The sequence below is a fragment of the Vipera berus genome, assembly GCF_964194415.1.
Source record: "Vipera berus genome assembly, chromosome: 2".
Taxonomy (NCBI): domain Eukaryota; kingdom Metazoa; phylum Chordata; class Lepidosauria; order Squamata; family Viperidae; genus Vipera; species Vipera berus.
The window spans coordinates 126,308,044-126,334,308 of NC_138203.1; the positions used below are offsets into that span (position 1 = coordinate 126,308,044).

General features: G+C 42.1%; 3 protein-coding genes across 4 annotated transcripts in view; 1 reads left to right on the forward strand and 2 right to left on the reverse strand.

The window, feature by feature from the left end:
• Positions 1-1,240: 1,240 nt before the first annotated feature.
• On the reverse strand, positions 1,241-6,700 carry VMA22 (vacuolar ATPase assembly factor VMA22). Its single transcript, XM_081315554.1, has 6 exons — positions 6,560-6,700; positions 5,332-5,460; positions 4,928-5,031; positions 3,332-3,438; positions 2,736-2,897; positions 1,241-1,595 (listed from the first exon to the last, which is right to left on the reverse strand). Exons 2-6 carry the CDS (start codon positions 5,458-5,460, stop codon positions 1,474-1,476), a joined length of 624 nt encoding a protein of 207 aa, XP_081171680.1. The 5' UTR covers positions 6,560-6,700; the 3' UTR covers positions 1,241-1,473.
• A 1,285-nt stretch (positions 6,701-7,985) lies between these two features.
• On the forward strand, positions 7,986-19,178 carry IMP4 (IMP U3 small nucleolar ribonucleoprotein 4). The gene is made up of 9 exons (XM_081319896.1): positions 7,986-8,131; positions 8,708-8,816; positions 10,312-10,395; positions 10,517-10,626; positions 11,085-11,217; positions 11,977-12,131; positions 14,962-15,056; positions 16,248-16,321; positions 18,846-19,178. The coding sequence occupies exons 1-9, from the start codon at positions 8,129-8,131 to the stop codon at positions 18,956-18,958; spliced, it is 876 nt and encodes a 291-aa protein (XP_081176022.1). The 5' UTR covers positions 7,986-8,128; the 3' UTR covers positions 18,959-19,178.
• PTPN18 (protein tyrosine phosphatase non-receptor type 18) overlaps positions 17,686-26,265 on the reverse strand; it is a 55,365-nt gene continuing 46,785 nt past the window's right edge. The window contains exon 17 of one of the 2 annotated variants that reach the window (XM_081319895.1): positions 17,686-17,742. In XM_081319895.1, the coding sequence (XP_081176021.1) occupies positions 17,693-17,742 (50 nt within the window). In that variant the 3' untranslated portion in view covers positions 17,686-17,692. Of the gene's footprint in view, positions 17,743-19,399; positions 21,067-26,265 lie in introns of those variants that run through there. The other variant, XM_081319894.1, reaches the window with a different exon arrangement.

Sequence of the window (26,265 nt, forward strand, 5' to 3'; positions counted from 1 at the left end):
GGATGCGAACCTGCACTAATTGCAGGCAGCTGGTGTTACTTAAGGAGGCATTAGCCCACTGCTCCACCAAGGCTCTTGGATAAGTAGGCTTGATGGTGGTAGACTTTTTTTTAACTTTTTGTACTAAGACTCAAATATACAAAAGCTTTGTGCTCTGTGAAGGATTGGTATGAATCAGCCAGGACATTCTGCAGCAGCTCAGCATGACTACATGTGTCTATCTTCTTTTTCTCCCCTCAGGGAGACTTGCAGTATGTTTGGGTTCATCATGACAAACTCTTGCAAGGGAGGTACACCTCTTCACCATTTGAGCTTACCTTTGTGGGGACCCTGTTGCTCCAATTTGCTGGACCAACTCCAGCAGATATAAGAAGGAACATCCCCACCTGAAACTCACAAAACCAGTTTCCTACTAAAATAGAACAGGCAACCAGTCATTTTTAAATAAGCTATGATAACTAGGTTTACCCAACAACACACTGATTTAGTGTGATGTCAACTCATTGGTAGTTTTATTAGATTTGAGGCAATTTCCAGTATTCCTCTAGTGCCCTGTCTCTCAGTCTCAGTAACTTTAAAAGACTGATTTAGGGGCTCATTTTCAAAATCATCACAACTTTGGTCCTTAGAAGAAATTAAAATATCAGCAACCACAATAGGCGGAGGACAAATTTATATTAAAATTAAAACCATTCCCCTGCATTAGTCTCACTGTTGAACTTTTTCTTAAAGAGATACACATCCAAATAAGGCAATATAGGGGCCTATTTCTCTGGAGTTTCCTTTTTCCCCCCTTCAAGATATCAAAATTTAAAAACCCATCACAAATTATGGGTTTTGTTTTAATTATTGTTTTAATGTAATTTATCTTCTGCATTTGGGCACTAGGGTTTAATTTGTTTTCAATTTCTGTATTTGGGCATTTTGATATTTATGTCCCTGTTCACCGCCCTGAGTCCTTCGGGAGAAGGGCGGTAATCAAATCAAATCAAATCAAATCAAATCAAATCAAATCAAATCAAATCAAATCAAATAAATAAATAAATAATCAAAACCTATGCATCATGTAACTGTTTTTGGTTTGATAGATAAAAAAGTTTTATGATGAAAGCATATAAGATATATGAAAATAAGCTACAAATCAAGGACGTTTGTTTCAATACTTTAAGAGACGTATTGCCTCAGACAAACAAGAAAAAAAAGTAAGATGAAGAATATACTGTATACACTAAGCTAGATTTTCCATCTATGCTTTATTTTAAAATAAATACATCCATTTTTAGCTTTGTGCAAACAAATCTTTCTAAACGGCACCTATAACTTACAAAGCCATTAATAATTATACGGTAATTATCTTTTACACAGAGATTTTAAAACAGTTTAGAACAAACATGGAGATTTCCAAAACTACTCCAGTAAATATGAGCTATACTTTATAGCTTATATTGTATCAGCAGAGATGATCATTATTGATCAAGAATACTGCTTCTTTCCAACTACCGCTTTTTGTTTTTTTTCCAGCAGTGACTGGTAATAACTTCGAGTGGCTTCAATTTCACTTTGTATTGAAGCAATTTCTGCAGCAAGGTGGATCCCTGAAACAGGACAAGATGAAAAAGGAGTTATCAATAGGCAAGTCTAAATAGTATTTATAAAAAGAGAAATTCCATTCTACTCTGCCCCTAAATTGGACTGCTTCCAGATATGATAGAATGCCCAACTTCCATGTTGCCAAGCTCTAACTGGGAATTCCAAGAGCTGGAATCTTCATTTATCCGTGTGGCATTTTGGTTGGAAAAACTGTTTTACGAATGGTGAAGATCTCTAAAAAGCTCATCTGATTTTGGGCCAGTCACTCTCTCTTAGCCCAATCCTCCACAGTTGTTGTGAGGAAAATCAGAAGGAGGTGGAGAATTAGGTATGCTCACTGCCTTGAGTTGTTTATAAAAATAATAGACAGGATATAAATTATATATATTAAATTATATATATATATATATATATATATATATATATATATATATATATATATATATATATATATAATGTTGAGTGTTTGTTAAGTATTTAGAATACCTTGCTAGGCCCCAAACACGGGACAAATCTTATTTCCTGTTTCAGCCTAACCCAAGGCCATCCACAGGCAGTAGTCACAACAGTGACAGCTCATATTTGTGTAATTTTTTTGGATTGCTAACAAAGAATTAAAAGGAGACTGAAATGGCCATTTCAAACTTATTTGTTCTCATCAGTCAGCCATACCCTTCTGAGATTCGAACCTGGGCCGATTGCACATTAGGCAATTGTTCTAACCTTTAGGTCACTGGCTCTTTCTCGCTTTGTTAGCTGAGAAGCAAGGGAGATATGTGTTAAGTGTTTGTTAAGTATTTAGAATACCTTGCTAGGCCCCAAACACGGGACAAATATATATATTACAGATCTGGAGCAATGCCCTTATTGCATGTAGGAAGTGCCACAATATACGATAGTAGGTTTGGGTTGAATACCAGAAATTTAGTCAGATTCCTCAGAGGGTAACTACCATAATATGAGCAGAACTTGGCCACAGAACACCTCCCCCAACTGATTATCTGCCGCCCAAGTGGCAGCTTTCACATCAGAAAACAAGGGCTGCATGATAGTATTTATTTCTTAGATCTTTAGACAAGGAATCAGAAGGAGACAGAAGCGCAGACAGTGTTCACTGTGAGTATCCCAGCTGCCATTTTCCTCACCTTCTCGGAAAGTCTTCTGAGCTTGTCGGAGGCTTTGAGGCACAAGGATGCCAAACCAGTTCAGAGGATCTTGTTGGCCTAAAGTCTCCGCAGGCTGGGATGCTGTATTCTGGGGTTGGGCCACATCCTCTGCTTTTCCTGGGCCTTTTCGTCGTCGTAGAACTAGAAGCAATCAAGCAGTACCTTCAATCGAAGGGGACTGGCAAGCAGGGAAATGGATGTTGTTGAACTACAATTCCCAGGATGCCTATTGTAGGTTATTTTAGAAAGTGCAGTTGAACAGTTCTCACCTCTATCTTTGAAGAGTGATTGAGGCTGGTTTCTGGTATTTTCAATAGCTACCTTGCATTTGAATGGTTGTATTGTAGTTCTCATATTATTGGGGACAAAGAATTTCTGATTTGTGTTTCTCTTATACAGAGTTTATTTTCCCAAATTGTTACATCTTTGGTTTTTATTATTAATATTGTAACCAATAGTAATTTTAAGAGGCATCTGGCAGGAAAAGATTCCAACACACCTTGGCAAAATGACTGCAGTTTCTTATCATTTTTGATCAAGTGGATTCAAAAATCTTGTGGGTTTTCTTCCTTTACCTTGTTCACTGGGGCCAATCTCTTCCACAAAAGCTGGACTTTCATCCTTCCCTTTGAAAGAATCTTCTGTGATCACCTGAAACTGAGTCTGCCCATTTTCTGCCTTGCTAAATGGAACAAATAGAGTGTCATATGCAAGACTGAGCATTTAGCCTGAAACCAATTCACTTCCAAGGAATAGGCAATAGTGATAATCATTATTTGGGGCTCTGGGAAACAGAGATCGCTTCAGTTTTAGCTCCCTCTTCCTCCATAGGTGCACATTACATTTGCCCCTATCAATGTTATTCCATAACAAAACTGTCATGTTGATCAGGTTATGAGGGAACTATTGGGTCAAGATTTTCCAAAGAATTTTCCACACAGAATGGAGATTTGAATCTAGCTTTCTCCACTCCTCATCCCAAAATCAAAGAAATAAAGCAATCTTCCAGAACTGATTTTATCAACAAAGCCATCCAAATGATCCATAGCAAAACTTCTCTCACTTGCCTAAAAGCTTAAGAGGACACAAAGCTCTCATAATTGAAGCATGATTGAATATAGCCAAGTGATACAATCTCTTCTTACAAAGGGAGTTGGATTAACCATTTCTGGAAATATTAGGGTGACCTGATGCTTTGGAACAGCTATTATGGAATGGAGCAATGTTCCCCAATCTGATGCATCTAGCTATTTAATTCCTACTATTCCCCTGCTGAATAGCAATGGAAATAACAGCACTAAATATTTGAAATAATAGCTTAAATATTTGCAGGGAGGTTCCAATAAAAAGACCACAAAATAGATGCCGTCTGGTTTTAGAAAAAATAAAAAGGCAAGAGCATTCATTATACTGGTTAGCTACTTATTACTAGCCCCTCGATTAAGAACATTTGATTTACAGACACCTTGCACTTCTGAATGGGCTGGCTGTTATTAAAAATGGTGGGTGGCATTCTCCTTCCTTGAGATGATGGACCACTGAAGCCATACAATGTTTTCATGAACCGTTGCAGCCTTGTGAATTTTTAATGTTGGATAGTGAGATTGCCAGCATATAAATTTAATAATAAATAATACAGAGCCTGTTTTCAGCAGTTCATGAAAACATTGTGTGGTTTCAGTGGTTCATAGGCTTGAGGAAAGAAAACTCTGTTCAGCATTTGTACTAATAGGCAGTCTGTTCATAAGTCCAGGTTCTGACTTAGATAGAAATCTGAGATAAAGACAGACAGATGATTGGAACTCATTCTTAACTTGAGGACTGCCTGTATACCTATTTTAACACAAATATCCATTTAATGGGTGGGTCAGTCAACAGAGAGAAGAAAGTAATGAAATTGGAAATCTTCAGAAACTAATATAAAAAGCTATAGATTGTTCTAATACCATTGTTCTCTCAATGACAAGATCACACATCAGATTAAACATGGTTGACTGAGTTTATATAACACATTAAGCCATAAGCCATAATTCATTAAGCACAATGATTGTGTCTGTACAACTAAACTAAAAGCAAGGCAATCAGATTTTGGTTTAGCATGATGTATCATTGCAGCTGCTGCCTACCACAGAATTTCCCTCCTTGCCAAAATCCAAAATTTTCCTGCTCACCTAGTTTCTATCCGAACTAGTGGAGTCATCTGGTGTCCATATTGCAGAGTACTTACAGATTTGTTACCCATGGCATAGCGAGATTTGGAGAGTGAGAACCAACCCTGGAGAGGCAAAATCAAAAACACACCTTACAGCAGTCTTTCTGATCAGATAACTCTTAATTTATTTATTTAATTGTGAATAGTTACAAATACCAGAATTCTTAGTCATCATGAAAAGAGAATGAATGATTCTGGATTTTCTGCCATTGGGAAGACAAAGGCAATCTTTGTGACACAGTTCCCAAAAAGGAATCAACAGCTCTGCCCAATTGCAGCAACAATTGGGGAAAGGGAAAGTGACTCCATTGTTTGGCAGCCTGCCCTTGGCCTTTACCCAGGTCTTATGTGCCATGTTCTCACCTGCTCGACCATGCTATTGAAAGTTTCTCTTTTGGTCTGGAGCATTTCCAGAGCATCAAAAAGGTGAAGGATAATACGGTCCAATTCCTCGCATATTTCAATTTGTCCAACGTCCCCTGCGGGAGCCATCTAAATAAAAAATTATGCAATTGATCCTACTTGACCTTGTGTCATGTAAATTGTTACTTTATATATTTAATTTGCACATGGTCTTTCCATTAGTGTTCAAAACCACTTAAAAGCAAAAAAAATACAAATAAGATCACAAGTTATGCAATTAAAGCCATTTGCAACTGCCATTTGCAACTGTATGAGACGCATACAACTGGTGGAAGCAGATTCCCTGCCTTTGTCCCAACAACAATATTTTTTTTCCAAAATATTGTAAAGGAGATGGACAAACCCACTGAATGGGATATGCTCCTGTGGAGGAGGAAGGATCTCTGAAAACAAGGAAAAGTGGGGAATGCTGACAGAATGATTTTTTTTTCTAAGGATCCCACTATCTCCTCAGGCCCTCTACCCCATCTGGCAGGACCTTACAACGGTTTGTGCAACATTTGGAAAGCATTTAGGACCATAAAAGAAAGGAAAGGCGAGAAAAGCTTGTTTCTTTTCATCCAGATATACATGTTTAGATCTGTGTCCATATTTGCAAATTACTCTAATCAGCTAAAAACCTGTCTGAATCAATACAACTTGTGCTGATGGAAAGGCATAAAAGAAGACTCAGAATAAGCTTCCTTTGGCAAAGAATCTTAGGAGCTATCTCAGTTATTGTGGTGACAATACCAGCCCAAAGCTCACTGGATTCCGGAAGGCTTACTTCTGAACAGACATATCCAGGATTGCTCTGCTTCGTCAGGCTGAATACCACCGCCCTCACCTTTCCCTTCCCTTCCCTTTTAAAATATGTAAACTGCATATCCAATACTTTATTTTTCCAGCCTTCCTCCAGAGTTCAAAGTGGTTACAGTATTTGAGGATCTTAAAGAGTTCTGACCAATCCATGAGTTTATTCTGCTTCGCTTCACCCGTCATTTCAAGGGGCAGATACCACACGAGGGTTTTTGCATTACTGTGAAGCTGACGAGGGATCCGTGTTGATTTATTAGAGAACTGCAGTGTTGCTTATGACGCCCCAGTAAAAGAATCCTGAAATGTCACAAGCCTCTCGTTCTTCCTACCTGCATCTGCGATCGGCTAATCGAAAGAAAGAAAGAGATACCTTCTTAAGCAAATATATCAGAGTAACTTCGTAGCTTTTCCTCTACCGAAGGCACCTTGGCCGACCAACCTCCCCTCAATTCTCTCACTCGATCCGATCCTCTTTTCTCAATTGACTTCCTGTACTGCTGCCTTTGAAACATGACTCCACCTTCTCTTCTTCCACGGCCAATAAGATCAGAAATGTTAATCTTTGGCCAATCGGCTTGTAAACGAGGTAGAGAAGCGACAATACAGCTTCGAATATTAGACCGGTTGTGAAGCTTTTCGTCTGTCTCTAGGATGGCGATTGTCAGTCGCAGTAATTGTGTGTGGGCTTCAAGTCCCAGAGCTCTCCAACCAGCTCGCTTTAAGTCCGCATAAGTTGAAGTTGCTGAGGTGGAGAAACATTGTTCTAGTCTAGAGGCTTAAGCAGAAACCATGTCTATTTAAGGGAGGTGTTGTTTTTTTGTGCAGGCTTTTATGTATGCTGTGCCCTCTGATATTTCGGGCAAGGGTGGTGATGGGCTCTCTTTTGAATCGATAAAACTGACCACATAGAGACACCCCCCTCCCCAAAGGCCGGGAAATATATGGGTATCGGATCTGGGCTGAACAAATCCAGTGGATCAAAATATTTGCTGTGTGCTGTCTCGCAGTGGTAAGAATGCTGGCAATTCAGTTCTGGTTTCTCTCCAAGGAGCCCCCCCAAGAGCATTTTCATTTCTCCTTCAGATTAGAATTTTATGGGGGCAGAAGTGTGGAAAAATATACGAAATATGAAACAGGATCCGTCAGGGGTAGGCAACCTTGGCTCTTTTATGACTCGTGGACTTCAACTCCCAGAATTCCTCAGCCAGGCATGCTGGCTCTGGAATTCTGGGAGTTGAAGTCGACGAGTCATAAAAGAGCCAAGGTAGCCTTGCCTCTGCGCCAGATCTTTCTTCCGTATTTATGCTTTTTCGCCTATTGTTGGAAGGGAATCGATCTGGAGAAGCACAGAAAGAAAAGAAGGCGGAGGGGGGAAAAAACCTAGACCCCAGTATTTCAATATTCCATTAGGAAATAAAATCTCAACAACGTTACCCGGTATTCAACAGCCTATTTTTTATTTATTTATTTTTATTTTAAATCCATTTATATCCCGCCCTTCTCCGAAGACTCAGGGCGGCTTACAAGCTTAGCAGTATAAAGTTATGAAGGCTATAAAGCACTATGAAGCCGTATATTGCTAAGCTTGTAAGCCGCCCTGAGTCTTCGGAGAAGGGCGGGATATAAATGGAATTAAAATAAAAATAAAATATATAAATCTAAGCGTTAGTGCTATTGCTATTCGGAATAGAATTTGCATCCCATCTGTGCGCGCATTTTAGTGACGTCACCGTGGGTGCGTCGGGCACGCGTTCTCATTACGTCACCTTCCCTTGTTCTGCCATGTTTGGTGTGGGCCTAAGGCTTCCTTTTGGGTTTTCATTCTCATCTGTTATAGGCCGTTTCTCCTGACCAATGAGAACCGACATCAAGGGCGGAAGTGATTGAAAGAAGGTGAATCGTGTAACGTGGTCGAGTCTGGGATGTTCTAGGGGAGATCATGGTAAGAATTCATTTTCGTGCATTGAGCAATATTTTTTTTCTGGAAGAATGAGCAGTAGTTGGTTTTGCTTTCTGGTTAAGAGAGGGGAGACAGAATTTCAGTTTAGACTTTGTCCAACGTCGAATCAATGAAGCCTCGGAATAGTAGACATTCCAGAATCTGACTAATTCGGAGCAGAGAGCATAGATTTTGTATACGCTGTTTAGAAATTTACCTGTATTTTAATCAGGCTTCTCGGCCTATTTCTTTTTAGGTACATTGAATTACAGTAGTTGGCAATGTTGGTTAGATATTTTTTTTTTGAAATTGCCCCATAATTCTTTAAATGTCTATTTAGCAATCCAACTAAATTTGATGGGATTTATTTCCAAGGAAGCAGCTGTAGGATTACAACCCTAATCTGTTTTAATTGTGGCCTGTCTGAATGCATGTAACTCGAAAGTTAAAATTTCAGGATTTTTAAGAAATGTTTCAGGACAGATCTGTTTTCTCCCATCATTAAGTATTTTGAAGTCAGAAGGGAAATGGAAAAAAATGGTATTAATGAATCTAATTGCTGCTTTTGTACTTTTTTAGTTGCGTCGGGAGGCTCGTCAGAGGCGGGAGTATCTTTACCGCAAAGCTCAAGAAGAAAAACTCCGGAGTCTCCAAGAAAAGAAAGAAAAAATTAAAAAAGCTCTGGATGGTACATGTTAATGACTTGGAATTGCAATATATAGCAGCAGGGTCGTATTTTGTGGGAATGTGAAGTTCGAGGGCCAGTTGGCCTTTAAGTAAGCCCTACTAAACTTAATAGATCCTATCCAAGAAAGTATGTATAGTTTGTCCTATAATTGAACCAATGTGCCTTTTTTATTCACATTACAATTGTTCCCCATGTTTCCCTCTATTTACTCGAGATTTCTCCTCAAAAGGTATTCACAAATAACTTTGAGAGGTAGACTAGGTGCACAGTTATCCATGAATTAATAGCTTTATGGAGATTTGAAACTAAGTGTCTTTAGTGCTTGTCTGGTATTCTAATCAAAGAAGGGCTGGGTTTTAAGAAGAGATACGCTGATTTATTAAGCCAAGTTATATTTCAGCCATCCAATCTCACAGAATTGTTGAAAAGTAATTTTTGAGAAAGCCAATATAGTGTAATGATTGTACTAGGACAGTGATGGCAAACCTTTTAGAGACCGAGTGCCCAAACTGCAACCCAAAACCCACTTATGTATTGTTGGATGCCGGGTAGGCATGGCACATTGGGTGGGTGTGGCCAATTGGGTGGGCATGGCTGATTGGGTGGGCGTGGCTGTGGTGGTAACGGCAGACTGGGAGGGACTAAGAAGTTCAATCAATCAATTCCAACTTTCCGAGATCTTTTTTTTTCACGTGAGAAGTTGAAATTGATTTGATTGATTGAAACTTTTTTTTTCTTTTTTTGCACATGGCGGCGGAGGCCTAAAGCGAAAAGGTTTTATAAAACCCAGCTGAAGGCCTAGGACTGGGGCGATGGTGCGCGTGCCCACAGAGAGGGCTCTGTGTGCCACCTGTGGCACACGTGCCATAGGTTCACCACCACGGTACTAAGATAAGGAAGGCCCAGATTCAAGACCCGCTTCAGCCCTGGAGTTGACATTTCACCAGGCAGTTTCCCTTTACCAACTTCAAAAGATGTCGATTCTGGGTATAAAATTGGAGGAGAAATAAGACGTACACTTTGTTTTCTGGAAAAAAACAGTATAACTCTGATACATAAAAGAGGTGGGAATAGCTGTTCTTGTAAACTCTGCAAAAGTCTGTTGAAAGAGCTAGGCCTTGCAGTTCTTACAGTACTCACCTAAAACAAACAATGATGGGCATGCTAGCTGGTGAGTGGAGGAATCCTCTCACCCCAGCTTTGCTTCCTCATAAGGATGGAACTAATCTTATACTTGTCTTATTTTTTTCTTTTCCCTATTTGTTTTTTTAATGTTTAGTCTGCTTGAATTATTGTATTTTATATATTCTTTTATACTACACATACCGCTACGTATACTACAAATACTACAATCACAGCTGTATTTGTGCAATGTTTTGTGATCTTTACTTTAAATGGTAAACCATCTAGAATTGTTGGGAGTTGGGTGAATCAATAACGCAATAATATAGATTTTTACAATCTTTTAAAAGTCATCTGTACTTTTCCCTTCCAGAGAACTGCCTGATTCCCACAGAACTTCGTAAAGAAGCCCTGGTCCTCCAGAAAGCACTTGAGTTTGATGACGGAGGGGCAGAAGGTGAGTGGGTCATTGGAGCCAAACCTCTGAGCTACTGTCCCTAACCTACAGCCCTCTAAATAATTTCTGGGGAATATGTCTATCTCTGGGAAGGTTTGTAATTATAACATTGGCCTGGCAGGAGTCACGAGTCATGTGGATGATGAATATCGCTGGGCTGGAGTGGAGGATCCCCGTATTATGGTTACCACTTCCCGTGACCCCAGCTCCCGCCTCAAGATGTTTGCCAAAGTAAGTAAATAGCAAATGCTTTGTTCTGCTTTAGATAGAGGCACAGGTTTAGAAAGCAGGTTGATGGGGCAGAGTGGCTTGGCTGAGTGGTTTAGTAAAAGTCTTACTTTGCTCGTTGGAGGACCTGCAGTCTTTCTGGGAATACTTCATACCAAATCTGGCTACGGGCCTGTAAGAAGGAAAACTCATTGAAGAGCTTTACTTTGAGCCAGACCTCAACCCAGTTTAGCTCAGTCTTAGGCAGTTAAGAGATCAAAGCAAATGGTTTAACAGAGGCTCTGTGCCAGGGGATCACCTAAGATCTCGGCTCAAGCTTTCCAGATGAAAAAAAATCCTTTCAGTAGAGTGAATCTAACCTGTGCTATCGTTAGGTATGGCGATATTGGTTGCTTCTGCTCAGACATCTGATTGCAAATGGCTCCTTATAATTTCACGTGTTGTTCCCGTGTTCTGTTTAGGAAGTGAAGCTAGTTTTCCCTGGGGCCCAGCGAATGAACCGGGGCAGGCATGAGGTGGGTGCTTTGGTCCGTGCCTGCAAAGCCAATGGGGTTACCGACCTGCTGGTGGTACATGAGCACAGAGGGGTGCCAGGTAAGAGTTTTGCAAGCAGTACAGACTAGATAATTGTGGTTTGCATCCTGTAGCTCTGAGAGCATATCTGGCAGAGACTCAAAGGTAATTTTATTTCATTTGTCCTGGACTTGAGGAGGGCAGTTTGATGGAATCGTATAGAACAGGGGTGTCAAACTGCTGGCCCGTGGGCTGGACGCGTCATGCGGAAGCCGTGCCCACCCCATTGCTGGTAATGGCAAAACTGTCCCGATACATTGCATGATGTCACGTGATGTTGCGAGTTTGACATGTCTGATGTAGAAAGTGCAGTTTTGTTCATTTGGAAATGGGCTGAAGTTGCTTGTTCGATGTCATCTATCAGCAATGGCTCTACTCTTCAGAAACAATTTAATGCCTTCCAGATACTTTGTTATAGTCCAACAATCCTTTGCTAGCTTTCCTCAGGTTGATGAGAGCTGAAATCTAGTATGCTGCTTACTTGACTCGGTAGAAGTTAACATTTAGTGGTAAAGTATGTAGGCTGCGCACCCACCTACTCCCAGGTTCAGTGGCCAGCATCTCCAGGTAGAGTTGGGAAGACTTCCATCAGAAGCTTTTGATGATGCTGACCTAGATGGAGTAGCTGGTTATAAGCAGAATTGGTGGATAATGCATCATTCCCGCACATCAGGCTGTGTCATAATAAGTTTTTTTCCAATGGGTTCATTTTCTTCCATTGATAGCAACTGGGCCTAACTAGTTTTCTCTTCTCCTTGTTCCCACTTCTCCATTACTTAGATGGACTCATAGTCAGTCACTTGCCTTTTGGCCCCACTGCCTACTTCACCCTTTGCAACGTGGTCATGCGCCATGACATCCCAGACATTGGCACTATGTCAGAAGCCAACCCCCACCTCATCTTCCACAATTTCACATCTCGTCTCGGACAGAGGGTAAGATAAAGTGGAAGGTCAGAATGTTGTTTCCTCGGTGTTAGAGAACTGTTTACATTGAGGTTGAAAATCAAAATGGAGAAGGTAGCTCTCCAGGTCTGCAAAAAGAGGGCTGCATCTGAGGGATGGCGGGGCAGGAAATCTTTTTTGACTCTGCAGTAAGATCAACTGGCAAAAGTGTGTGCCAAAGTCACTTAAATATGATTGCTGTTTTCTTGGTTTACAAAATGTATCATAAAGCAGCTAAATACACTAGGTCAGTGGTGGTGAACCTTTTAGAGACCAAGTGCCCAAACTGCAACCCACTTATTTATCGCTGGGTGCCAGGTGGGCATGGCCCACTGGGTGGGTGTGGCTGTGGTGGTCATGGAAGATTGGGTGGGTGTGGTCACATCAATGTTGCTCGTGGGGAGGGACACCTGTGGGGGGTGGGCAGGGTTGGGGGTGCTCCAGGAGGTCTCTGGCAGTGGGGCGGTAGGCAGAAGACTCATCCTTTGGGGTGAGGCGAGGCAGGGTAGGGGTGCCATTGCCATGGGGCAAGGGCTGGGGCAGCTGCTGCCTGACACCATCAGCCCCCACACACAGAGGCCAGTGAGCGCATGGAGGCCAACTGTGTCCGTCGGTAACCACAGTCTGCCGGCCCCTCAACAGGCATATTCTGGGGCTCCGCAGCCCATCACCAGCAGTTCAAAGAAGCCACCTCCAAGATAGATGGTTGGCCAACAGCTGAGGAGGTGATGCAGTGGGTCGTGCCTGGGAAAAGGAGAGCATGCAAAGCCAGGAGGGACAGGATGGTGGGGAGGGAAACCAGCTGTGCAGGGATGCATTCAGCCACATGGGATCTTGGCGAATTAGCAGGTGGCTGGTTGAAGAAGGACAGTTGCTACCTCCGGGGCATGGCGCGGGTGCCCACAGAGAGGGCTCTGAGTGCCGCCTCTGGCACCCGTGCCATAGATTCGCCACCACTGCACTGTTGTTAGCTGCGAAGTTGTATCCAACCCATTGCGACCCCATGGACAATGTTCCTCCAGGCCTTCCTGTCCTCTACCATCTTCTGGGAGTCCATTTAAGCTCACGCCTACAGCTTCAGTGACTCCATCCAGCCACCTCATTCTCTGTCGTCCCCTTCTTCTCTTGCCCTCAATCTTTCCCAGCATTAGGCTCTTCTCCAGTGAGTCCTTCCTTCTCATTAGGTGGCCAAAGTATTTGAGTTTTAGCTTCAGGATCTGGCCTTCTAAAGAGCAGTCAGGGTTGATCTCCTCTAGGACTGACCGGTTTGATCGCCTTGCAGTTCAAGGGACTTGCAGGAGTCTTCTCCAGCACCATAATTCAAAGGCCTCAATTCTTTGGCACTCAGCCTTTTTTGTGGTCCAACTTTCACTGCCATACATTGCAACTGGGAAGACCATAGCCTTGACTATACGCACTTTTGTTGAGAGGGTGATGTCTCTGCTTTTTAGTGTCCTGTCTAGATTTGTCATGGCTTTCCTCCCCAGGAACAAGCGTCTTTTAATTTCTTGGCTGCAGTCCCCGTCTGTGGTGATCTTGGAGCCCAGGAAAATAAAATCTGTCACTACCTCCGTTTCTTCCCCATCTATTTGTCAGAAATTGAGAGGGCCGGATGCCATGATCTTGGTTTTCTTAATGTTAAGTTTGAAGCCAACTTTTGCAGTCTCCTTCTTCACCCGCAACAAGAGGCTCTTTAGTTCTTCTTCACTTTCTGCCTGTTGTGATTCAGGGTCAGCCTGTGGGTTCGGCAGTTGGGTCGGACGATTCAGAGGAGGAGGAGGAGGAGGAAGGGTTTGGAGAGCCTGCAGAGGACAGTTCTGAGGCTTCGCAGAGCTCTTAGCCAGGCCCCTCCCATCTGTTTACGACTCAGACCCAGCTGTGTGAGCCTGACAGCGTGGATGAAGATGACCCACAGCTGGCCCTGTTCAAGGACACCCAACGCAGGAGGCAGTCAAGCAGGAGTAAACAGAGGAAGGCAATGGGGCACCTCGGAAGGAGGCAGAGAGAAGCCACGCCTTGAACTGTTTAAAAGGGGAATGCGTGGGAGGGCTGGTTGCTGAAGGCAACCGTTTGAATAGCTCCTGTTTCATGGTTCGTGTCTTGTTTTGCTCTGTTTGCTCTGTTTTGGATCTGTTTTGTGTAAATAAATTTGGCGGGCTTACTTCCAGCCTTTTGCCTTTTGCAAAGGGGTTGTCCCTGCCTTTTCTGCAGGGCCGGTAGTAAGCTGGAACAGAACACTGCCATTAGAGTGGTATCATCTGCACTAGGTCTATTCAATAGACTAAGCCACAATTAAAAAAGAACAACAGGTTCAAAGCTGCTAGATCTTTTAGTGTCCTAGGCTAGCATGTTGTGAACTCAGCCCCTGAGAGCAATGGAATCCACTCCTACAGAAATGAGTATGAGATTATCGCTTGAGCCTGGATCCATCAGCGTTTTTTTTATATGTAGTTTGGGCAAAGGAAAGATGTGAGTATTAGAGAAGTAGCATAACCACAGGAGGTTTTCTCACTTTTTTCTATACCAGAAATCATACAAATAATATTTTAGTTGAGTTGCTAAAGATTATTCTAGCTGGGGATTATGGGAGGTCTGTGATCAAACCCATTCAAAGACTCTCGTGTGAGTGAAGTCTGATTTATTGGCCGGATCTTGCAATTGTGTTCAGTTATGTATTTCTTTAAATCTGATTCCATTAGGGAAACTTGACTTTCAGACTATAGGAACATTTGATACTTCATTCACTGTTGTTTCCAGCTTTCATCACGCATCATCCACTTTCTACCACCAAGCTTCTGGCATTTTCCCTTCTCCTTCACAGGTCACTAGCATTCTCAAGTACTTGTTTCCAGTACCTAAAGAAGAGAGCAAGCGGGTCATCACCTTTGCCAACCAAGATGACTACATCTCCTTCAGGTATGAGTACCTAGTTTGGATTCTGAGTGAGGCTGAGGAGAAATGGTTGTGAGAGTGGAGCCAAGAAAACGCAAACTTCACTGGTGCTAGATTCACTCCTTGTTGGTGCCAGTTGTGAGGTCTTATTCATGGACAATACTCTAGGTGTTAGTACACACTTCTGCAATTTGGTCCTTTCTGAATAGTTGGATTATAATTGCTATACTTGTTGTGGATTGTGGTAAATGAAGTCCCAAGACATGTGAAGGGACTCAGGCCAAAGAAGGATGAGAGAACATTTTTCACGCTGCTTTGGAAATAAGACGGATGGGCAGCCACGGAGAGCATTGTGGGGCTTATTTGCGGATTTGCTTTAGTTCTGCACTTTATTGATTCTTTCAAAATGCAAACAGAGGGAAGCCGTAGCGCTTCTCTTTAGCTAGCGCTGTCTGCCGCCAGTTTGAGCTTATCATTATTTAATGAGAAATAATTGCCACTGACTTCCAAATGCAATAGTTCGTGCAAGTTGCTTCTACAGAGTTTTCGGTCAGTCACCTAGTGGGCAACTTTATTACTTTATGTGTGCACCTGGCCACAGTTTAGGTACCCAGTGGCGGGCAGGATAAAAAGTTTGTAAATAAAGAAATAAACTTTATTCCTGGCTTCTACTCCATTTGTGGTATGCTGCCGTTGGGTTCATGCAATGTGTAACACCCAAATATAGTTTCATCTGAAGTTTAATGTAGAGTCAACTAAAGTCAATCAACAAGTTGCATTGTTAGCAATGGCCTCAAAGACGATAGTGCCGTTAATTGTAGAAGGGATGAATTGAATGCAGATATGCCCCCTGGAGCTGGCTCTGCCCTGGGGAGAATGAAGAGATGGCCTCAGATGTGGTTCCACTTGAAAAGGTAGACAACTACCAGTTTGATTTATATTTCGTCATCAAATACGAGGAGAGACATTTGCCAGTATGGTTTGTGTGGGTGACTTTTGCTGCTTGGCTTGAAATGAAGAAGCGTTTGCCCTTTGTCCATGTTTTAGCAGCTGGGATTTGGGTTGTACTTGTGTTTAATGGGGGAAGAAACTCAGGAGGAGACGGGACCAAAGAGGCTGATAAAAAGTATAACAGAGCCTGATTGCTGGGGTAGAGGACTGCTCTTAATTCTTCCCGGTGCTTACTCTGTAATTTTCCAATATTATCTGGGGCAGGCACCATGTTTACAAGAAGACTGACCATCGGAATGTGGAGCTCTCTGAGGTTGGGCCAAGGTTTGAAATGAAATGTGAGTATCACCATCAAAGTGTGAACTGTGAAATCAGAAACTTTGTCTCCATCACTGACTTGCCAGACCAGTTTTAACCGAGTCACTCTTCTCTCAGCCTCTGCCACATTTTTATATATTTCTCTCCTGCCTTTATTATTTTTACAAAATAATTCAAGGTGGTGAACATAATTCAACATACCTTCCTCCTCCTATTTTCCCCACAACAGCTCTGTGAGGTGAGCTGGGCTGAGAGAAAACGACTGCTCGAGGTCACCGGGCTGGCTTTCGTGCCTAAGGCGAGACTTGAATACATGGTTTCCTGCTTTCTAGCTTGGTGCCTTAACCACTAGATCAAACTGGGTTTATATGTATATATCTCTATATGTATGTCGCATGGGGATTGGGAATCCGGTTAAGTGGTTGGGAGAGATAGAAGTCCGAACATGGCAGCTGGTTGGCAAGTGGACTGAATCAATATGTGAAAAATAAATGCAATGAACAGGAGGGGCAACGTCAACTTTGTAGCAATAGCACTTAGACTTATACACCACTTCATAGTGCTTTATAGCCCTTTCTAAGCAGTTTACAGAGTCAGCATAATTGCCCTCAGCAATCTGGGTCCTCATTTTGCTGACCTCGGAAAAATGGATGGCTGAGTCAACCTTTTGATACTGTATTTGATACTTGATACAGTAAGTATCAAAAGCATTGAGGAAGAAAAAGGAGGAGAAGGAAGAGAGAAAGAAGAGGAAATTCTGGAATAATTTTCTATACGTTGGAGCAAGTCCTACTGGGAATTCTAGGTATTGTTCAGCATCCCTTGAATGGGCAAAAGTAATGCAGTATATTTATAATGTAGTAATGCAGTATATTTATAAACCTTTCAGGCTTAAATGGAATGGCTTTTTCCAGGTAAAATCTCCAAGTCAATATTAGAAATACCAAGCTTTAAGTAAACACATGTAGAGAGGAAATCCATCTTTTTCTCTGACTTTCTTTGCTCTATGGCTGACTCCTCAGTAAACAATTGTTTACTACTGATTGTTTACTACTAATTTACTACTAATTGCAGCAAATAACAAAACAATAAGACACAGTGTACTGTATACAGATTGCAGTGTTTTTTAGAGCACACAGAGTCCTCAGTTATTTTTCCCACAACTCGGATCAGGGGCTATAATCTGATTTCCCCTGTGGTTAACAACGTTTTTCAAAAGGATCTCAAGTTCTAGCATGAGTCAATCTGTTTATTTCCTTCCTAACAAAAAGAGGCAACATTTCTGACAATTTTTGCTTTATTGTACTGCAGATGACATAATTTTCTGCTGATGTTTACTGTAAGGCTGCTTCTTAAATGAATGTAGCTTCCTTGTTCAAGAGCAGTGCCCTCTAGTTATGTCTGGTCAAGTCTTGTAATTCATAGGCTATGGCCACAATGGCTGGAAAGGATGAGAATTATAGTTTACCATGTTTGATGGAGCACCACATTTGAGAATGCTGTAAAAAAAATCTTTTGTTGCCATGCTTCTTGTGCTTTCATACATAACTCATACTACATGGATTTTCACTATGCACTTTAAAAACTGGACCAGTGTGTAAATTTGTCCATGACTTGTCCTTCTGGGGAAAAAATCCTTTCTGTGCATTTGCTTCAGGGAAGAGAAAAACTAACATAATTGTTCAATATTTATGGATCACAAGGTTCTTCAAATGACTGCTATGTCTGTTAGAACATTAGAATGGATTCAATCACCCTTTTCAGAGTTCAGTAGGATTCTCTTCTTATCCCTATTCTGATCTAAAGACAATGTGGTTAGGAGCACGTATAATGATGAAGTTGCTGATTCAGATCTCAGCTGACACATGAAGAAGCTGACAGGCTTATTGTAAATCAGAATCTTGGCCTTTGTCCAACTGAATCATTGTGATATGGGGAGGAGGGTAACTACCATTCAATAATGGCTTCTGGTGACTGGGTTCACCTATTGCAGTGGCTTCCTCAACTTTAGAACAATATGTTACGGCTTACTCCGTGACTCATCCTTAAACATACTGTTGCTTAATGTAATCTGTGAGACTCAAATGCTGGGGATAATTATTGCGGTTTCAGGGTTTGGTTTCAGGAATACCTGGCTGGCTGTTTGGAGGTTGTTGTCCTAGAAGACGATCTGATGTGCACCAGCTGGGCCACTTAACTGCGGCTTAAAGAATAATGGTAGTTTCAGTTCACATATATTGCAATTCCCTAACCACTGGTTGTGTTACACCGGCTAGGGTCTCAGCATACTAAGCCAAAATTTAACAAACTCATTAACGTTTAACTGCATGCGTGAACTCAGCCACAGCAGAAAATGCTCTTGAGTTTTAAGGATTCTTTACATTGTTTGGATAGGGTTTATCTTTCCTCTGTCCTAAAAATTCATTTTCTGCAGACATTCAGAGGCTGCAGTTACGCTGGACTGAAAACAGAATGGTGGGGTTTATTCCCTGAATAAAGCACAGAGCACAACAGCCAGGTCAAACCTTTCTTCTCTTATTGCAGTATATATGATCAAACTGGGGACCTTGGAGCAAGAGAACACCGCTGATGTGGAATGGCGCTGGCATCCCTACACCCACACAGCCAAGAAGCGGAAATTCCTCAGTGTCGAGTAGCCATACCTCAAAACTGCCACTTTCTCATCAAAGAAGCAGACCGTTGGACCTTACACGAACTGGATTCTTCAAGCTTGCTCCCATAAACATGTATTTTTTGTCTTTCTGCCTGTTCTCGGAGCGATCATCTCTTTGGCTCACCCGGGACTTCCCCATTCTGACATGGAACTTGTGATGTTTGTCCAGCAAAAAGGGGGCTCTTGCACTTCCCTGTTCTGTGTTCCTGGTTCATTTGTGTATTTCATTTAGCAGAAACTGGGTGTTCTGTCCCAGCCTATGTACGTCTTTGTTACTTCACAAAGACAAACCCCTCTTTTAACAAGTGGGCTGGAAAACCAACCCCTTTTATTTGAGCTACAGACCTGATAATTGTCCCAAAAGCAAAATGGAGCACGAGTCAAACAGGAAATAGTTCACGGGCAAAGCAAACAAAACATGAGCCCTTGAAACTGGAATCCTTTGCAAATGGTTGCCTTCAGCAACCAGCACCGCCTACACCTTCCCTTTTTATTATGCAGCCCCAAGGCGTAGCTTCTCAATGCCTTCTCCCCTGGAGCCGCCCCATTGCCTCCCTCTGTCCTGCTCTTGTAACCTGTCGGCGTTTGTGAGTGTCTATAATGTCTTCCAGCAGTGCGTCCTCATAGTCTGACTCAGCTTCCCAGCACATCTGAGTCTCATCCTGAGCCCGAGTGGAGGGGCCAGGTTCTTCATCAGATTGTAAGTCCAGAGGCTCATCAGAGCCTTCCTCCGACTCTGATGGCTCCCCAGGCCCCTCCTCCTCCTCCTCTTCTGATTCCCTGGACTCAGCTGCCGCATTCACAGGCTGGCACGGAATCACAACATTGGAACTGGCTGTCCAGTTCTAAAAACATCTATGGGGAATTGATATGGAAAGCTACATTAGCAGCAAAGAAGACAGTCAAACAGCAGTTGTTAAGACTCACGACGGAGCACGTGTTCACTGTAATTTACCATAGCATTTTATGACTCTTGTCCTTTCTCAGCCCTCCAATTGGTTTTTATTACTTCATGCCTACAATTTTTCTACAACAACTTCTTTCCTCTTTTGTTGCCTATTGTAGTAATGTTACCTAAACATATAAATAGGACTAAAAGAGATAGCAAAATGGGGTAGGAAACTTTCCTCACCTGCTCTACTATTTTTGCTTTGCTAGCTGTGTCTGTTGAGTTCACCCCAAATGTCTGGACTGTAATTTACTAAACTAGTCAGCTAACTAATCCACATGCAGCATGATCACTTTTAACATTACAAGGTTATCCGAGTTACATTGGGAGCTCTGTTGGAGTATGTGGGAGAATGAGTTAGAGATTCCTTTCAAAATAGTGTAGTTATCTCTTGGTATGGTCACGCAGAATAGCTTTCTTCTGAAGACTGAATTGACCAAATCCATTCTGATGCAATTATTTGGAAGTGTGTAGTTGTATGGGAGGCACCCTTTTTTCAACACCAAACTTTTATAACTTATGTACAAGAATCCTCCCTTAGGCTCTGGTTTCTTTTTTCTATGCTTTCGATTAGAAAGTGAGACCATCCAAGTGTTGGCCCCACGTTACGCTCACACCCTATTGTAAGTCAAAGCCATCAAGCAACGTAAATGCTCAAATACAATAAGTAGCATCTGACTGGCTGTAACTTAAGGAGAACGTTACATTAATAGCCATATATTTTGTTTCACTGGCTAACTGTTCTGGATTTCCTTGGCATGATTATACCCAGTATTGGGTCTAAGTAATTATTGTTGAAAATCTCCAAGCCAGCCACACTCTTGGCTCCCACAAGTAAACAAGATCTGGTAAAGAAAAGTTAATGTCAAAGTGAGTTCTTCTAACTGGAGGATTCGGTCGACTTAGAAATGGTCTGAGCTTTAATGCTCATAGTAGCTGTTTGTGGTCAGAAAAACTTGCTGTTTTTGCGTAGTTGCTCCTTATGAAGGAGGTGAGCATGTAATATTTAGTGCTCTTCTGCAGAAGCAACAGCTTTCCTTCCTGCTCTTAAAAGAGTGTCCTCAGAAGTGCAGCCTATACCCTGCTCCACTCAGCCGGAGGGTCTCTTGGTCCTTTCGGCTTCCCGATCCGGATGTTAAATCCTATGAGAGAACAGGAAAGACGCTACATACCATACTGAGAGCTTTGATCATTTTTTGAAATAATGATTTTGCCCATCTGAACTTTTTCCTTACATATCTCAGCCTAAGGTGCACTGTATGCTGTGGAAAATAAAAGACGCAAGACCTGTGCAGTACGTGGAGGGCCATTCATATAGCATTTGTCAGCATCTCATTAAAGCAGCCGTTTCTTTCCTACAATTGCAAGCCAGCAATGCAGGAAAAGATGCAACTTTTGAAAAGGGTTGCTGAAAGTGCTGTGTGAATGAAAGCACCAAAACCTCTTTTCCCCTTTAAATCCAAAGTAGTGAACAGCCCGAGTAGATGCTGACTGAAGTCTTTGCCCTCTTTCAAATTTTTTGAATAATTGCACCTCTTTGTTATTGAATGTCAGAGCTTCACATTAGTTCTATTGACATATAGGGGGACTCGTGAGTGAACAACTAACACTAGTTTGGTGTTTTATTTCATCATAAACAAAGTCACCCAACGTGAAATGTGCCACTGTGAAAAAACTGACAAATTCAATAACTAGTTGCACCACTTTTACCTACAATGACTGCAACGAAATACTTCCCGCAACTGGTAACCCGTTCTCTGGCATCATTGTACTGAAAAGTTTGGGGCATTCTAGGGTGAACTATTTCAGCTAAGTAACAGGTTTTTAGCATAAACTACTTGATTCAGGTCATGCCCTAACATTTCCATGGGGATTAGGTCCTCTGTAGAATTCTTTGATAAAAGCGTAGCAGTGATAGAAGTGTTAAGGTCCTGAGAAAACAAAGTATTCCCAAACCTACTGCCAACTCCCGGCTTGACAATTGGCATGATATTCTGCGATGTGGTCTTTTGCTTCTGCCAGTTGCAGTCTGAAAAGTTGTGCCATGGACTCATTTTGCCTAGAACGTTCCACCAGAAATCTGGAGGTTCAAACAAGTGACTTTTGGGCAAACTTGAGACAAGTATCAACGTTTTTAATTAGTGAGCAATGACTTCCTCACTACTTTCCCATGAAGCTCATTTTTATCCAGTGCTTTTCTGGTGGTAGAGTTATGAACTTTAATAATAATGGTGAGAGGAGCCTGCAGACTCCTGGATATTGTTTTGGAATTCTGTGCCACTTCCTGGACAATTTTATGCTGTGCTTTTGGAGTGGTTTTGGTTTCTTAACTCATCCTCAAGAAGATTCTGGGTTGTCTTAATCTTTTCCACATTAAGTCGGAATTACTGGAGCACCAGAAATGAATAAGTGACCTTTTCCAGACTAATACGCATCAGTGACATATTTACACATGAATTTAAAATTTCATTTGAATAGGTATGATGTGCCTCTTAGGATCTAGGTCAGGGGTCTTCAAACTTGGCCCTTTTATGACTTGTGGACTTCAACTCCTAGGATTCCTCAGCCAGCATGCCTGGCTGAGGAATTCTGGGAGTTGAAGTCCACGAGTCATCAAAGGGCCGAGTTTGAAGACCACTGATCTAGGTGGTGAGAAATTCAATGTAATGAAGGGAGCTCAGGTTTGTGAGATTTACATATGGCAAGGCCGGTCCAAAGCAGCTCTGTTTAAGGAGATACCTCCATAACTGGCCCTAGCTGTTCCTTCAAATGTTGGCTGGGGAATTCTGGGAGATAAATTCTTAAAAGTGCAAAGTTTGAAAAACCCTGACGTAGAACAAAATATCATGGATGACTCTGTTTAGAAATAAATAAAAGGTGGAGAAGGATTGGTGTTTATTCGCTCAGTCTCCCTTGATTTATCAGTAGGACCCACATGATGCATGGATCACATTCAGCGGCCAAGGGGCAAAAAGTCAAGAAAGCTGAAGTTGGGAGGAGCAAATGCTTTTTCAGGAACTGCAGCCCTTCTGGGTCACACCTTAAACCAAATGCAGCCATGGAAGGTAGCCACACAATCCCAGAAAAAAAGGTTTGTTGTTCTAAGAGGTTGTCAACAGGCAGAATGGGGCAACTCACTGCTGGACAGCTTGCTGCGGGACAATTTAACAATTCTATTTAATTATTTAAAAAAAAATTAGTTTTTGCCATTCACATCTCATTCTGTCCCTCCTCTTACATCCTTTCTTTAATGAATCTATTCCACCATTTCTTTGATATTAGTGTAACTCTTGTCCCACAGTGAGTTGTCCTGTGGCAGTGGACCATGGCGAATTGTCATAGACCCATCAACAGGTGCTATGTCAATACTTTCACATGCTCCAAATTACATCCACGTACTGCACAGCCATTTTACATACAGGAATTTGGAACACAAAACTGCTCTCTCTCTCTCTCTCTCTCTCTCTCTCTCTCTCTCTCTCTCTCTCTCTCTCTCCCTCCCTCCGTCCCTCTCCCTCTCCCTCTCTCCCTCCGTCTCTCTCTCCCCTCCCCCCCTCCTATACTGAAGCATCCTTGACATTTCTTAAGTTCAGTTAAGGGCAACAAACAGGTACTTCAGTTGCTATTGTTAGATCAATTTTGTTGTTGTTGTTGTTAGTTGCGAAGTCGTGTCCGACCCATCGCGACCCTATGGACAATGTTCCTCCAGGCCCTCCTGTCCTCCGCCATCCTCTGGAGTCCATTTAAGCTCACGCCTACTGCTTCAATGACTCCATCCAGCCACCTCATTCTCTGTTGTCCCCTTCTTCTATTGCCCTCAATCTTTCCCAGCATTAGGCTCTTCTCCAGTGAGTCCTTCCTTCTCATTAGGTGGCCAAAGTATTTGAGTTTTAGCTTCAGGATCTGGCCTTCTAAAGAGCAGTCAGGGTTGATCTCCTCTAGGACTGACCGGTTTGATCGCCTTGCAGTCCAAGGAACTCGCAGGAGTCTTCTCCAGCACCATAGTTCAAAGGCTTCAATTCTTTGGCGCTCAGCCTTTCTTATGGTCCAACTTTCACTGCCATACATTGCAACTGGAAAGACCATAGCCTTGACTATACGCACTTTTGTTGACAGGGTGATGTCTCTGCTTTTTAGTGTGCTGTCTAGATTTGCCATGGCTTTCCTCCCGAGGAGCAAGCGTCTTTTAATTTCTTGACTACAGTCCCCATCTGCAGTGATCTTGGAGCCCAGGAAAATAAAATCTGTCACTACCTCCATTTCTTCCCCATCTATTTGCCAGGAATTGAGAGGGCCAGATGCCATGATCTTGGTTTTCTTAATGTTTAGTTTCAACCCAAGTTTTGCACTCTCCTTCTTCACCCGCAACAAGAGGCTCTTTAGTTCTTCTTCACTTTCTGCCATTAGAGTGGTATCATCTGCATATCTTAGGTTGTTGATGTTTCTTCCGGCAATCTTAATTCCAACTTTTGATTCATCTAGCCCTGCCTTTCTCATGATGTGCTCTGCATATAAGTTAAATAGGCAAGGCGACAGTATACAGCCTTGCCGGACTCCTTTCCCAATTTTGAACCAATCAGTGGTTCCGTGTCCAGTTCTCACTGTTGCTTCTTGGCCCGCATATAGGTTTCTCAAGAGACAAATAAGATGGTCTGGTATGCCCATCTCTTTAAGGACTTGCCACAGTTTGTTATGATCCACACAATCAAAGGCTTTAGCATAGTCAATGAAGCAGAAGTAGATGTTTTTCTGGAACTCTCTAGCTTTCTCCATGATCCAGCGTATGTTAGCAATTTGATCTCTAGTTCCTCTGCCTCTTCGAAATCCTGCCTGTACTTCTGGTAGTTCTCGATCCACATACTGCTGGAGTCTAGCTTGTAGAATTTTAAGCATAACTTTACTAGCATGAGAAATGAGTGCAATGGTGCGATAGTTTGAACATTCTTTGGCACTGCCTTTCTTTGGAATTGGAATGTAAACTGATCTTTTCCAATCCTGTGGCCACTGTTGAGTTTTCCAAATTTGCTGGCAAATTGAGTGTAGCACTTTTACTGCATCATCTTTTAAGATTTTGAATAGCTCAGCTGGAATACTGTCACCTCCACTAGCTTTGTTGTTGCTCAGCTTTTCTAAGGCCCACTTCACTTCACATTCTAGGATGTCTGGCTCGAGGTCAGTGACCACCTCATTGTGATTATCAGGGACGTTAAGCTCATTCTTGTATAGTTCTTCTGTGTAATTTTGCCACCTCTTCTTAATCTCTTCTGCCTCTGTTAGGTCCCTGCCATTTTGGTCCTTTATCATGCCCATTTTTGCATGAAACGTTCCTTTCATCTCTCCAATTTTCTTGAAAAGATTTCTGGTCCTCCCTATTCTATTGTTTTCTTCTATTTCTTTGCATTGTTCATTTAAGAAGGCATTCTTATCTCTTCTAGCTATTCTTTGGAATTCTGCATTTAATTGGGCATATCTTTCTTTTTCTCCCTTGCCTTTCACTTCCCTCCTTTCCTCAGCTATTTGCAAAGCTTCCTCAGACAGCCATTTTGCTTTCTTGCATTTCTTTTTCTTTGGGATGGTTTTGGTTGCTACCTGTTGTACAATGTCGCGAACCTCTGTCCATAGTTCTTCAGGCACTCTGTCTATCAGATCTAATTCCTTAAATCTATTTGTCACCTCTACTGTATATTCAACAGGGATATGATTTAATTCATACCTGACTGGCCTAGCGCTTTTCCCTACTTTCTTTAATTTAAGCCTAAACTTTGCAACAAGAAGCTCATGGTCTGAGCCACAGTCAGCTCCTGGTCTTGTTTTTACTGACTGTATAGAGCTTCTCCATCTTTGGCTGCAGAGCATATAGTCAATCTGATTTCTGTGTTGACCGTCTGGTGATGTCCATGTGTAAAGCCGTCTCTTGGGTTGTTGGAAAAGAGTGTTTGCTATGACCATCGTATTCTCTTGACAAAATTCTATCAGCCTGTGCCCTGCTTCATTTTGTACTCCAAGGCCAAACTTGCCTGTTATTCCAGTTATCTTTTGGCTTCCTACTTTAGCATTCCAATCCCCCATGATGATAAGGACATCATTTCTGGGTGTTAGTTCTATAAGGTGCTGTAGGGCTTCATAGAACCGGTCAATTTCATCCTCTTCAGCACCGGTGGTTGGGGCATAGACTTGTACTACTGTGATATTGAATGGTTTGCCTTGGATTCGAACTGAGATCATTCTGTCATTTTGAGGATTGTATCCCAGTATTGCTTTTCCTACTCTTTTATTGACTATGAAGGCTATTCCATTTCTTCTGAGGGATTCTTGCCCGCAGTAGTATACCTGATGGTCAT

Bases quoted from the DNA above. Each gene is read 5' to 3' on its own strand.
- IMP4 (XM_081319896.1), top strand. The intron at 10,396-10,516 runs GTGAGTGGGTCA...TTGGCCTGGCAG, and splicing joins TGATGACGGAGGGGCAGAAG to GAGTCACGAGTCATGTGGAT. The intron at 15,057-16,247 runs GTATGAGTACCT...TATCTGGGGCAG, and splicing joins GATGACTACATCTCCTTCAG to GCACCATGTTTACAAGAAGA.
- VMA22 (XM_081315554.1), bottom strand. From the start codon at position 5,460: ATGGCTCCCGCAGGGGACGTTGGACAAATTGAAATATGCGAGGAATTG. The intron at 3,439-4,927 runs GTGAGCAGGAAA...TGTTCCATTTAG, and splicing joins CTAGTTCGGATAGAAACTAG to CAAGGCAGAAAATGGGCAGA. The intron at 2,898-3,331 runs GTAAAGGAAGAA...GATTGCTTCTAG, and splicing joins GATTGGCCCCAGTGAACAAG to TTCTACGACGACGAAAAGGC.